Source organism: Paecilomyces variotii, assembly GCF_004022145.1.
Source record: "Paecilomyces variotii strain CBS 101075 chromosome Unknown C8Q69scaffold_8, whole genome shotgun sequence".
Classification (NCBI taxonomy): Eukaryota; Fungi; Ascomycota; class Eurotiomycetes; order Eurotiales; family Thermoascaceae; genus Paecilomyces; species Paecilomyces variotii.
In genome coordinates this window covers 587,740-600,272 of record NW_021167147.1, presented here as the reverse complement: position 1 = coordinate 600,272, position 12,533 = coordinate 587,740, and the positions used below count along the sequence as shown (strand labels likewise).

General features: G+C 49.6%; 5 protein-coding genes across 5 annotated transcripts; 3 read left to right on the top strand and 2 right to left on the bottom strand.

The window, feature by feature from the left end:
• Positions 1-2,078: 2,078 nt before the first annotated feature.
• C8Q69DRAFT_487455 (hypothetical protein) lies at positions 2,079-4,910 on the top strand (the record flags this gene model as incomplete). Its single annotated transcript, XM_028631982.1, has 3 exons — positions 2,079-2,427; positions 2,482-4,725; positions 4,783-4,910. 3 exons carry the CDS (start codon positions 2,079-2,081, stop codon positions 4,908-4,910), a joined length of 2,721 nt encoding a protein of 906 aa, XP_028483680.1.
• A 1,017-nt stretch (positions 4,911-5,927) lies between these two features.
• On the top strand, positions 5,928-7,383 carry C8Q69DRAFT_508383 (putative aromatic ring-opening dioxygenase LigB subunit; the record flags this gene model as incomplete). Its single annotated transcript, XM_028632968.1, has 4 exons — positions 5,928-6,299; positions 6,451-6,623; positions 6,703-6,863; positions 6,923-7,383. The coding sequence occupies 4 exons, from the start codon at positions 5,928-5,930 to the stop codon at positions 7,381-7,383; spliced, it is 1,167 nt and encodes a 388-aa protein (XP_028483679.1).
• Positions 7,384-7,465: 82 nt separating this feature from the next.
• On the bottom strand, positions 7,466-8,255 carry C8Q69DRAFT_314103 (NADH-ubiquinone oxidoreductase 105 kDa subunit). The gene is made up of 4 exons (XM_028627288.1): positions 7,950-8,255; positions 7,770-7,876; positions 7,668-7,700; positions 7,466-7,604 (listed from the first exon to the last, which is right to left on the bottom strand). The coding sequence occupies exons 1-4, from the start codon at positions 8,033-8,035 to the stop codon at positions 7,549-7,551; spliced, it is 282 nt and encodes a 93-aa protein (XP_028483678.1). The 5' UTR covers positions 8,036-8,255; the 3' UTR covers positions 7,466-7,548.
• Positions 8,256-8,543: 288 nt separating this feature from the next.
• On the top strand, positions 8,544-9,317 carry C8Q69DRAFT_508381 (UPF0041 domain protein; the record flags this gene model as incomplete). Its single annotated transcript, XM_028632967.1, has 4 exons — positions 8,544-8,731; positions 8,807-8,822; positions 8,938-9,074; positions 9,134-9,317. 4 exons carry the CDS (start codon positions 8,544-8,546, stop codon positions 9,315-9,317), a joined length of 525 nt encoding a protein of 174 aa, XP_028483677.1.
• Positions 9,318-9,617: 300 nt separating this feature from the next.
• Positions 9,618-10,470, bottom strand: C8Q69DRAFT_314056 (hypothetical protein). Its single transcript, XM_028627287.1, has 3 exons — positions 10,259-10,470; positions 10,001-10,083; positions 9,618-9,945 (listed from the first exon to the last, which is right to left on the bottom strand). Exons 1-3 carry the CDS (start codon positions 10,310-10,312, stop codon positions 9,849-9,851), a joined length of 234 nt encoding a protein of 77 aa, XP_028483676.1. The 5' UTR covers positions 10,313-10,470; the 3' UTR covers positions 9,618-9,848.
• Between the last annotated feature and the right edge of the window lie 2,063 nt (positions 10,471-12,533).

Here is a 12,533-nt window from a genome sequence, read left to right as displayed (position 1 = left end):
CCAGAGCCAACCGGCACAATAAATATCCCTCTGCGTCCTGGGACTGGGGAACGATGAGTACGGATATGAGACTACGGAGCAGCGTTGACAATATCGTATTATCGTCTAGTGCGTCGCTCTGATCATTGACTGAATATTGTGGGAATCAAAGGTGCGCTCGGTTTCATAAACTATTACGGAGCAGTAAGCTTGGGTAAGTGATTCAGTAAATACATACCCTGCTCGGCCAATGGTGTCAAATTACGGACTTTGTAATTAAAGATGGGTTAACCAAGTTAGATGGTCAGTCTGAAGTCCAATCAGGTACCTTGTCAGTATGTCGTGCCTAAATGGTAATTCTGTACCGCTTCGTTCTCTGAGTCGACATGGGCGAAAGGAACGCGATTCGAGAAACATATCGGCGACCATTCTGGCTCTGATTGCATGAAACAATGGTCGGAACGTATTGGATGAGACGCCAATTGCGCCAAATGCAACACGACCTGCAGATCTAAAGACCGTTGACGTCAGGAGCAACATATCGTTATATGCTCCGAAATTGAATGCTGGTTTGGGGATGGGGAGATAAGCACATTGTTCAACGCCGTCGGTTTCCTAGATAGGAGATTCACCAATGGCCGGCGTGTCAAGGAACCCGTTTGCGCCACAGAGAAAGGATGGAGATAGCAGGCTTCCGAACAGTTATCGAACCTAACTAGCCACGATCGGATTCGCATCACGCCAAACCCCTGATCTACATAGACCTCATTGGCCTCTGCTTTACCCGCAAGCCGTTCGGCCCGCAAGGCACAATTCTCCCGATGACGGGGGTGTACGGGGCGCCAGGAGAAGCAGAGTGAAGGTATGTATCAGAAAGACTAATAGTTTAACTGTAATGTCAGATGCGTTTGAAGATGAGGTTGGACCATTCCGCTTTGCGGGGCCGCAGACCAAGAGCTTTTAAGTACTTGACAGGGTCTCTAGCTCTCGATAGGTCACAGACGGAGGGCTAAGGATTGATATAACTTGGTGAATCAGTTGTCTCGAGCAGTGGATATACTACTGGATGCGCCTTAGATACTTTGTAGAACCGGCCAAAGGACCAACTTCGTTGGACAGTCCACTGCTGTGTAACGTAAAGGATCAGCGCCCAGGACGACAATAGCAGCGGGGTGAAGAACAAACTTGTAGGGACCCAAAGCCTTACGCCGGCGGCGTGGGCGACAAAAAAACGTTCATCGTGAGTTGGAATCCACGGCCGAACGGCGAGCTGCGCGAACAAGTCAGCGCTGCATCGTTCTCCTTTTTCAGCTTGTAGAGACCTGCGCCAATCGGCGAGATAGGCCAGTTCCAAGAGGACAGAGAGGGGTGGAACCGGCAAACGGATACGATGCTGGTTGTTCGTTCTCCTGAAGCTAATGCGGTAGATTCAACTGCCCCCTCCACTTGTTCGGGCCCGACAGGTGATCGCTGCTCCCCTCGGAGTCGTGAGACCGACACTGCTGAAAATTGTTAACGATTCATTATTGCAGCCCTCTGCCACTCTGCGCTTCATCACAATTATTCTTGCTGCTGTTGCTTCTCGTCCCCCTGCCAGAGGAGCAGTGCCAGCAGGCGACAGACCTGCGGATTCTGTGTTGTGTTGCGATGCTGCTATGATAGGGATCGAAACTCAACTACTTCCTCGCACGTTCATGCCAATGCGCCCTTTTGCGTCACAATCCCTGTTGATATCTGTCCGCATTGGTTCTCTACAGTGCTCCTCCAAGCTTCAGATTCGGAATCGTCCCCGTTTCTTGGCTCTTCCGTCGCGGCTCTCTGCGTAGCGTCGTCCGTTCGTTCCTATCGGCCTCAGCTTAAAATTAAAGAAACGCCCCTGGGTGAGACCCACGCCCCGCGGACATTCACGGTTCTTTTGTTGACGATAATAATGGTGAGGACTAACACATTTTAATACTTGGCAGTGTTGCCAAGTACCCTTATCCCCCGTCCCAGAGCCCTACGGAACGAGTCTCAGTCAAGCTGCATAAGACGGAGACGGCCCCTCAAATCGACGGCGAAGCGAAAGATAAGGCCTCGGTGCTAATATCAGACTGGGGATGGCGTATCCTCAGCGAGCGCCGCCGCAACGGCCTCCTCCTACCAGACAATACGACAATCCGTATCCTCAGGCTGCGGGCTGGCAGGGTCCGCCGCAGAACGGCTATGATCAAGGATACCAGGATTATGGGTACGATAACTACGATGGCTATGGCGACGCTGGATACAGAGGCCAGCAGGCGTATCCCCCGCGATCGCAGTCGCGACCACAGCGCGGTGGTTACGGTGGACCGCCACACCAACCTGGATATGACGGTCGAGGCAATCCGGACAGAAGACGACCTCCGCCAGGCGGGCCAGGAGGCAGGCCGATGAATCGACCTCCTCCGCAGGGGCGAATGAGACCACGTGAGTAAGAGGCTTCGAACAGAAATAAATGAACAAGAACTAATGAGCATTCAGCACAAGGAGGACCGCCGCAGAATGGATCCTGGGACATGCGCAAGGGTCCGCCGGATACTGGTATTGAGAGGCAGATGGCAGGCATGGATTTGAAGGATAGATCGCCGCCTGTGCGCGCCCCGGAGCGACCGCATACCTCTCACTCGATCCGCTCCGACTCCTCGAGACAACAAAGTGCTCACTCGTCTCCAAGAGAATATAGAAATGGGAGGGACCCGTACGGATCGCGTGGACCACCACCTGCTGGATATGGCCCACCTCGAGGCAGACCTGAGCGGCCGTACATTGATCCCAATGTCCCGCCGGTGATGCCGCAAGCAACGAGAAGCGCGACTATGCCCATCAACTCTCCGACGCAGTCAGGGCCACCGCGACAACCACTGTACCCTGGACAGTCTACGTACCAGGAACACACGCCCGCATCTGCGACTTCCTACAATGCAGATCCTTACAGCCAGCCCCCTCCTCCAAGACCGTCTACTACGACTGGATATAGGCCTGACGCGTCGACTATTCCTCGGTCAGATCCAGCAGGCTATCTTGCGCAACCTGCGTCCACAGATGACAAAGACGCCTCGGACGACGACTTCTTGGATCATTACTTTGACTCAGCAGAGGGCGATGAACCCGATATGCCGAACTTTGATGCTATGCCGGACAATCCTCAGAGTCACCAGGAGCATTTTATACCAGGGGTAGAAGACCGGAAGCCCCCGGCGCCAGCCGCTGCTCAGTCGGGAGGCCAATACGCTGCGTACAACCCAGGGTTCTCGGCACAAGCTCACAAAGCTCAGTCGCAGCCCGACCTCCGAACCAACCATCACGACGAGCTTGCAAATGCAGGGTTTCAGTTCGACCTTCCTAATGATCAGAATACCTACGGAGATTCGATGAACAGTCAATATCCCCCAGGAAACCAGGGGCCACCTATGCCGATGTATACTGAGAGTTACGGGGGTTATGCGCCTCCACAACAATATGGTGGGTCTATGCAAGACAATGGCCCTCCACGACCATATAGGTCAAATCAGCCCAGTATGGAATCACAGGAGTTTCAGGGCGTGGATCCGCAAAACCCAGACTCCCTGCCTGCTCATCCGACACCTTTCAGACCTGGGCTTGATCAAGGCCCCAAACCCGCTCCAGTGCGACAGTACGGTGGCCCTCCTGCTGGCGCACCCGGGCCTAGTCAGATCCCGCAACAAACTGTGGCTGGAGAAGAACCGGATTCGGGGCCAGTCACTCAGCAAGAGCTTGACCGTCTGCAGCTAATGGTGCGCAGCCGTCCGGAGGACCGGAAGCTACAGTTGACGTTAGCAAAGAAGATGGTTGAAGCTTCAACGGTCCTTGTTAACGGAGACGGAATGCTTGATGCCAAAACGAAGAGCAAGACACGCGAAAAGTATATCATGGATGCCTATAAAATGGTAAAGAAGCTCGTACATGCCGGATATCCAGAAGCCATGTTTTATCTGGCAGACTGCTATGGTCAAGGCCAGCTGGGTCTGGAAGTTGACACGAAGGAAGCTTTCCATTTGTATCAATCTGCTGCGAAACAGGGACATGCGGAATCCGCTTACCGTGTGGCTGTGTGTTGCGAACTGGGGCAGGAAGAAGGCGGCGGAACCAAACGCGACCCGTTCAAGGCGGTTCAGTGGTACAAGCGTGCTGCAGCCCTGGGAAATACGCCTGCCATGTATAAGATGGGAATGATTCTGCTGAAGGGTCTCCTGGGACAGCAGAAGAGCCCGCGAGAAGCTATCTCATGGTTGAAGCGTGCTGCGGAACGTGCAGACGAGGAGAATCCCCACGCTCTCCATGAGCTCGGTCTGTTATATGAGAGCGCTAGTGGCAACGATATCGTTATCCGGGACGAAGAATACTCCAGACAGCTCTTCCACCAGGCTGCAGAGCTTGGGTACAAATTCTCTCAGTTCCGACTCGGATCTGCATACGAGTATGGTCTCATGGGTTGCCCTGTGGATGCGCGTCAAAGTATCATTTGGTACACTCGCGCGGCTGCACAGGGTGAACACCAGAGTGAACTTGCCCTCAGTGGTTGGTACCTGACCGGAGCTGAAGGCATTCTGCAGCAGAGCGACACTGAAGCCTATCTATGGGCGAGGAAAGCAGCTTCTGCTGGTCTCGCGAAGGCTGAGTATGCCATGGGTTACTTTACGGAGGTTGGTATCGGCGTCGCCTCCAACCTTGACGACGCCAAGAGATGGTATTGGCGGGCAGCTTGTAAGTTGTTTGTTACGTTGGTCTCCGCATAAATCATAATACTGACTGATTCTACAGCTCAGAACTTTGACAAAGCTCGTGAACGCCTCGAGGATCTAAAAAAGGGCGGTGGCAGGATGCAAAAGACACGAGTCTCGCGCTCCAACGTCACCAAACAGAACGAAGGCGATTGCATCGTCATGTAAAAATCAAAAAGAAACACTATTCTTTCTACTTTCCAACTTCACGTTTTGTCTGCATTTTGTTTTCTTTCTTTGTCCATGGGATACCCGTAACTTTTGGACTTTCTCGTTTACCCCTATTCGAAACAGCCAGGATCAACATGGTTGCAGACCTGATTTCTTCCGGCAGGACTCGGCATATTATTTTCGGCAGTTATGGCCTATGTGGCCTAGATACCTTTATCTTTAGTTTGAGAGCAGCTTTAAGATTTCACAGAAATGTGTAATCGAGGGTTGCCGGCATGAGGCGATGACCTACAGTACAATGCAGACCCTTACGATATTATTTTTGGGACTTGGCACCTGAACTTGTGGAAGCATATCTTCTGTAGGGATGTGATTACTTCGTGTTATTATTGTCGTAGTCTTAATCACGTTTCGCCGGAGGTAGACACTAGATTTTGTGGGACTATCAAAGCTTCCAATGTCGCCAGTAGCTTCCTACTCGATTCCAGAGAGTGACCTCACGCAACTCATTAGTAGACGATTCAATGTACTTCTAGTTATTCGTCTTACAATGAAAGGATAAGTAATTATGCCAAGGGGCGTTTGCATATATAGGCTTGGCGACTGACAAACGGGCCGACAACCGCGGACAGATTCCGCGCGGCGATCCCGAGTATCTCCCATTTTCCATAGAAAGCCGGGTTTCGCTTACATATCCTACGTATCCGGTTAGTTAAGCAACTATTAATGCATTTGGATATATAGCCGGCTTCCCTTGAATCACATATATCTGCTTCCTGATTAGAGTCCGTTCTAGTTTGATTGATTGATTGATTGATTGATAGACTAGCCCTGATCCTTGCTCATCCTACTCCGAACTACTCTATCATCAAACGGAGGGATAACTAGGTATGCTTTGTCGGTTCTAACTCAACCTCACAGTTAGAAACCCTCCAGGAATTAAAGAGGAGAGGACCAAATCAATACCTATCTACTCTCCCGTTGCCGGTTGTCCCCTGCGCAGCTATCCTATATATGCCTTCATCTCCCGCCAATATCCCGCCAAAGGACCCGAGTCAGGGACATCCAGAACGCAGCAATAGCAGCAGTCCAAGCACATCGCCCGTCACGATCCTCCTTTCCATCCTTTCAGTTCTTTCCGCGGTCTTTATCGCGTATCTGGTTCATTCGTCAACTACAACTACAACCACAACCGCTTCTGCAGACCAGGATACCGCCACCGTGACGCGATTCTTTCCCTTTTCACGACTGCTTAGCAGGCAGTCTGTTGTTAGACAGGTTTCGAATTCAGCGGCTCTTCAAGCCAAGTCGAATCTTGCGAATCTTCGTGCTGAGGAGACTGGATTCAAGATGAGGACGCCGGTTTATTTTATCAGTCATGGAGGGGTGGGTTTTTTTATTTTGATTTTGATTTATTTTTGATTTTGGGGATACTGGATTTTATTCTCTGGGGGGACACTGGAATTTGCATCGCAGAAGGATATATAAACTTATTGTTTTACCACGTTATGGATATCAAGCTAACCTTAACCACCAGCCAAACGTCATGTATGAGCGTGACCATCCTGCATACAGCAAATTGCAGGAATTGGGCCGTGAGATCACGACCAAGGTGAAGCCGCGCGCGGTGGTCGTCTTTTCTGCCCATTGGCAAGCAGGCCCGGACACAATCCAGGTGAACACGGCTGAGATCACGGATTTGATCTACGAGTAAGTTTCTGAGGATCTCATGTGGAATTCGATTGGATTGTGATGACGGAGAGAAAGAACATGGCTGAAAAATTGGCAGTTTCTATGGCTTTCCGAGCCACTACTACAAGGAAAAATTTCCTAATGTAGGAAGCAAGGAGGTCGCTCAGAAGGTCATTGATGCTCTGCATGAAGCCGGAATCAAAGCCGAGGGAGTCAAGAGGGGTCTTGATCACGGTGTCTGGGCGGGGTTTAAGTGCGGTATGGTTAATATATTCTGCGATTCTCACGAGATATATGATTAACACTTATAATTTTAGCTTTCGATCCCGAGACGAATCCACTGAAGGTTCCGATCGTGCAGGTATCTCTATTCGGAAATGAGGACCCGGCCAAGCACTACAAACTAGGACAGGCCTTGTCGAAGCTGCGCGATGAGAATATCCAGATCATTGGTTCCGGAATGGCGGTGCACAATCTGCGCGATATGCACTTCACGTTTGGAGATCCCAGACCCCTGCCATACACGGTCAGTTTCGACGAAGCGCTCAAGGACGCGGCCACCGCCCCGCCAGAGAAGAGGGAGCAGGCCATGGTTGATCTGCTGAAGAGACCAGACGCAAGACAAGCGCACCCCTTCTTCGATCATATCCTTCCCGTCCACATCGCGGCTGGTGCAGCTGGCGAGGATAAGGGTAGGAGACTATGGACTCTGAAGTCAGGCAGTATGAGTTGGGCGCAGTTCCGTTTCGGCGAGCCTGCCGTCAATGGCACCTTGTAATTTCTCCGGATATAGTAAATCGAAGATAATCAAAACAAGTCAACAACCAATATCTCACGCGGGTCACCGAGATTGTAGGAGGAATTTCATTTTCATGTAGAGGTACAGACGGAGTCGCTCGAGGGCGCAGTGCATAAAACAGAGATAGAACGCAGATCTTTTCGGCTATGCAGTCTTTACCAGCGAGGTCACCTTCTCCTCAATCTCCTTGTCGGACAGACCTGGTAGCATTTATGTCAGCGGGGGCCATCCCGACGGAAATCTGGAGACAGATAGATACTTACCGTTCAGCAGCTCAAGCTTCTCCTTTCCCAGGGCTGTACAAATCACCACACCGTCAGTCCCTCACTCGATTCCACAATACTTCCATGGAAATAGAATCGTACCGTATCTCGCATAGACCCGCGGCTCCGTGCCCGCGGCTTCTCGCATGAGGATGGGAATGTATGGGTTGTTCTTCTTCATCGTGGGGTACGCGCGCTTGAGGAATGACCTATCGGCTCCAGCGTTAGCACAGAGACGCGCCATTGGCATTTTCAGCCGGTAGATGTCGATAGATCACGAACCTCGTAGCCTCGCTGTGTGCGGAGGTCTGGCAGAAAAGGAAGCGGAGCTCCTTCAGGCCCTGAGAGAAGGCGTACTTGGCCGACATTTCTGTGCAGCTTTCGGGGAAAAGGTCGACTTTCCGCTGCGATATAAGCCAGACAATATGATAATCTAACCAGGGTATCAATTGGTGGGCGGAGGAGAACCCAAGAAGCAGAGAGAGAGGGGAACAGAGTCGATATGTTAAGCAGCTTTGCGGACGGTTGGAAGTTGCAGGCTGAGCGAATCGACCAATCGGGGCAAGCGTAATGTCAGGGATGACTCAGCCGGGCATAAGAGATGTTGTGCTCGGACATAAGTGAAATCCCCAAAGAACGGCCGGTGAGACGAACGGATAATCCGCCGAGATCGCCCGGGGAGAGCAGTATTGTGACTATCCCCATCTTCAGTCGACTCTCATTTCATCCTCAACAGACTATCTTGAGAGGCGTTTCCCATTTCGTCCTTCTTCCTCTCCACTCCCTTCAGGGCTCAGGTCACAGCTCGAGTTCGAAAAATCACCGGCTGTCGCGCGACATTATCTCTTGAACCACCCCAGATTCTCCCCGCCCATCATGTCGACCTCTCGCGTTGGTTTGCGCTTTTTCCAGAACACCAGAGCTGCGTTCCGTAACGCCTCTGCTCCTTTCCGCAGACAGGGCCGTCGGTTCCAGAGCTCAGAGGCTGGAGCGGCGCAGGAGCAGCAGAGCACTTTCCAGCGTCTATGGAACAGCCCTATTGGCGTCAAGACGGTGCATTTCTGGTGAGCAAATTGCGCGCTGTATGAATTGTCCGTTTTAAAGGGACCGCTGCTAACGGTTGGATTCGCAATGTTCAGGGCTCCCATGATGAAGGTACAATTGGACCAATTTCCTGATAAGACGTGATTCCATATTCGCTGCGCCAGCATATATAATCATGGACGATTAGTGCGATACGACTACAGATGGCTAATTTTATGTGTTTCAGTGGGCTCTCGTTATCGCAGGTATTTCCGACTTCGGTCGTCCAGCTGAGAAGCTGTCTTTGACTCAGAACGGTGCCCTCATGGCCACGGGTGCCATCTGGACCCGATGGTGCCTGATCATCAAGCCTCGTAATGTTCTGTATGTAGTGTTCTTCCTGAACTACGACTTGAAAACAACATCACTGACCTCAACCTTAGTCTTGCTACCGTGAACTTCTTCCTGGGATGCGTCGGTGTCGTCCAGGTCACCCGTATCTTCCTCTGGAAACGCAGCCAGGCCGGCTCTACAGCTGAGGCTGCCAAGGAGATCGAGCACGAAGTGGTCGACTCCGCCAAGGCAGTCGAGAAGGCCGCCGAGGGAGCTCTGAAGAAGAGCAACTAAAGCATTAAAACATATATATGTCCTATACCATGTATAGATAACGAGAGTTTCTATCAGGGAAGACGCCATGACTCTGGTAGCCAGTCTCCACTAATCAACTCGGGGCGGAATTAAAAATTTAAAGCTACGTTTTAGAATTCGATTGGATCTTCAGAGTATCAGCTTTTCAGTGCTAGACACGTCTCATTGCAACCTAGAATCAGTTCGAACTGAGCACGTCGAGATGTCACCCTGGTTATTGAGTCTTTCGGCGTCGAACCGCTAATCCGTCAATCCAGAAGATTGGACAAGAGCGGTCTCAGAAAGTCTCCATAACAGCAAGCAAATTCATGTTCGGGATCCACGTTGTGAGATTCAAGTGTCTTGAAATTTAGCCTAATTGTCTGGTCTACAAACAGGGTCTGCAAACATCTTGTCTCCAAACTTGAAGAAGCTATCCGTCCCGCGGAATCCCCGTTGTAAAGCTACATTCCAAACTCCGGTAAAAGTCCTGCTATGACTCCGCCTTTCGGGAAAGAATTCCAATAGAATTCATTTCTTCCCACTAGGTGGGGTATAAGTCGCACTTCCCTTGCCATCATTGTAGTACGTGCTCCCGTTGGAGTTGGAATAGTAGTAGGAACCGTTTCTGTGAGACAGTATCAGAAAAGGACAAACCAGATGCTTCAGATTGATCAACTCACGCGTTGGAATAATGATACGCATCACTTCCTTGGCCGTTGCTGTTGCTTCCAGTCCCGTAGTCGCGGACACAGTAGTGGTTGCCCTGTACGATTGATAGGATTAGAACGTAGTTGATTTTCATCACGTAGACATTACATATTTAGACATTAGTTTAGTCAAATGTAGATGTATAATTAGTAAATCGTATACTACTCGTTATACCAGTAGCTTCTGTATCTTAGGCCGATAAAGAGGAGGCCGGGAGCCGCCTTGCTTACCTGACTATTAGTCCCCGAGCTGACGTAGTCGTATCCCTTTCCGGATGAAGACATTGTCGATTGTTTTCTTGATAGATTCAGTGTGTTTGGTAATGTGGATTTGTTGATGACTTTGGTCCTTATGGCTGACTCGATGGAGATGAAGGTAAGGCAGGTAAGAGAAATCCAAGCACGGGAGAAGAAAGGGGGGTTTTAAATGTCACGCAAAGCGGTGACTGAGCAAAACAACCTTGGAACCGGGATGATCCGGTGAATACCAGTAGATAATTATCAAGGCAGGAGGGGGTTACCGCTAATAATTACTCTGTAAACTTTATTTGGCACAACCCCGGTAGTTATTGTCTGTCGTATACAGACTAACAGTCAGTGATCGACAATAGACAAAATATGGAATGGCGACAAAAGGGTTCTGCAACTTAATATAAGATAGTATTCTTTTAGGCCCCTACGGTCCTGGAGGCAATCGTCTACACCCTTTTCCTATTGGGTTAGATTGGCGCACAGCAGATAGTAGGTAGCTACCTAGGTAGATTCTTGAGCTTCTTTATCATCTAGTCTCTGAACCTCCAAGACGAGCAATTTTCTCACCCGTTTTATCTCGGCCGACCTGCACTAACTAACTATACTTACATATAGTTAGTCATTATCAGAATCTCGACGGTCCTAAAAACAAAAACAAAAAACAAAAAAATACATACAACAGCCGGGATTCGCTGGTGGTCACCCACCCAACTACTAACCGGCCGGCGTGTGGCTTAAGTACGGCTGAGCGGACGGGAAGCCCTGTTTTCCACACCCTATGGTCGTATGTGCCGGATAAAGGTGATTACAGGTATATGAGATCTTGCATTTTTTGCTGTGTGGTCTTTTGTTTTACAGGAATTCAAGTTTACTTGCAGCAATATCTTATCTGTTAACAGCTCAGATGCTTCCCTAAAATCAGATAGTCGCTTAGATATTGACTCCCGTTTGATTTGTCGACTCTGAGATCACAAATATGGCCCACGCTCGATGGAATGCTATCTACTACCGTCACGAATCCTCCGCTGCGTCGGTCGAAAATATTACATCCCAATGATGAGGTAGGAGGGTGTTTTTAACTGCCGGTCTTGCATCTTGACTACAAAGTTCAGTTTGCTATAATTCATACAGTATACTGTCGGCCAGATCTATCTTGTATCAGTACAGGGTTAAGGATCTCCGAAATTCGTATGCGATGCTGAAGGCGATTAGCCATACATGAGGCCATAAACCATAGTTTAAATTGCACTGCTATGTTAGACAGCGACACATAGCAGAAGCTTTTTTTTTTTCACTGGTACCAAGCAGTGTACACATAGAATCCAGATACCCATGTACGAGCCAGATGTGGTGTTAACTCGCAAGGTGGTAAAGACTTTACATATATCGAATCCAAATCACGGAAGCAATAGTATAGTTTGGACCTCCTACTTAGTAGCCAAGTTACTTGACTTGCCCAATTCTAGATCTAGGAGGAAGATTGACTCCATATTTAGCTCTGCAGACTGTAGCATATGAAGTATCTAGAACCTGATGATCTAATAGTCTTTATCCTATTATTAGGATATTTTGGGCCTGTAGGCCAGGCGGATACCTAGGTATCGCCTGCCTCCTTCCGCATTGAGCCTAGTGCTTCGCACAGATAGCTTAGATAGCTAGAGCTTCAGAGCTCGATCCTAGAGAATCAAGCATCTTCATCTCCTAGCTTCGCGTGCCCGAGAGGATATTAAAGAATCTGCTGCAAATGGATGTGACAGATCACCTGGATGTACGCTTTGTGCATAGACACTATGTCTCTGCGTCCTCAATTAATAGCACTCGTAGTAAATCAACGTTCTTTCTACCGCCACGCAAGCCCTGTCGACCATCCTTATAGGTAGGCCAATTTTTGACCTAGATAGCAAATATATTAGAATAAGATATGGCCATGTATATGCTTGTTTTGCAGGCTGAATTCAGTTAGTATCACTATTACATGGAAACTAGAGTGCATACTCTTGTCTTATACGGTCGAGCAATTGCTATCATAGAATTGCTCGGGGGTAATGTCAAAGTCCTATATCTTTCTGAGAAATTCTCTATCTCCAGCTTATCATCAGGAGAGCCACAGTTCATGTCTGCACTTCAGCGTATTTGTGCATATGCGCAGTGACCGCCTTCGTATCCCCTCGTGGGGGCCAATTCATTTGGTGATCTTCAAAAACTAACCTCACAGCCTCAAGCCCCACGTAAGTACAGTTCCCGTCGTCCAATT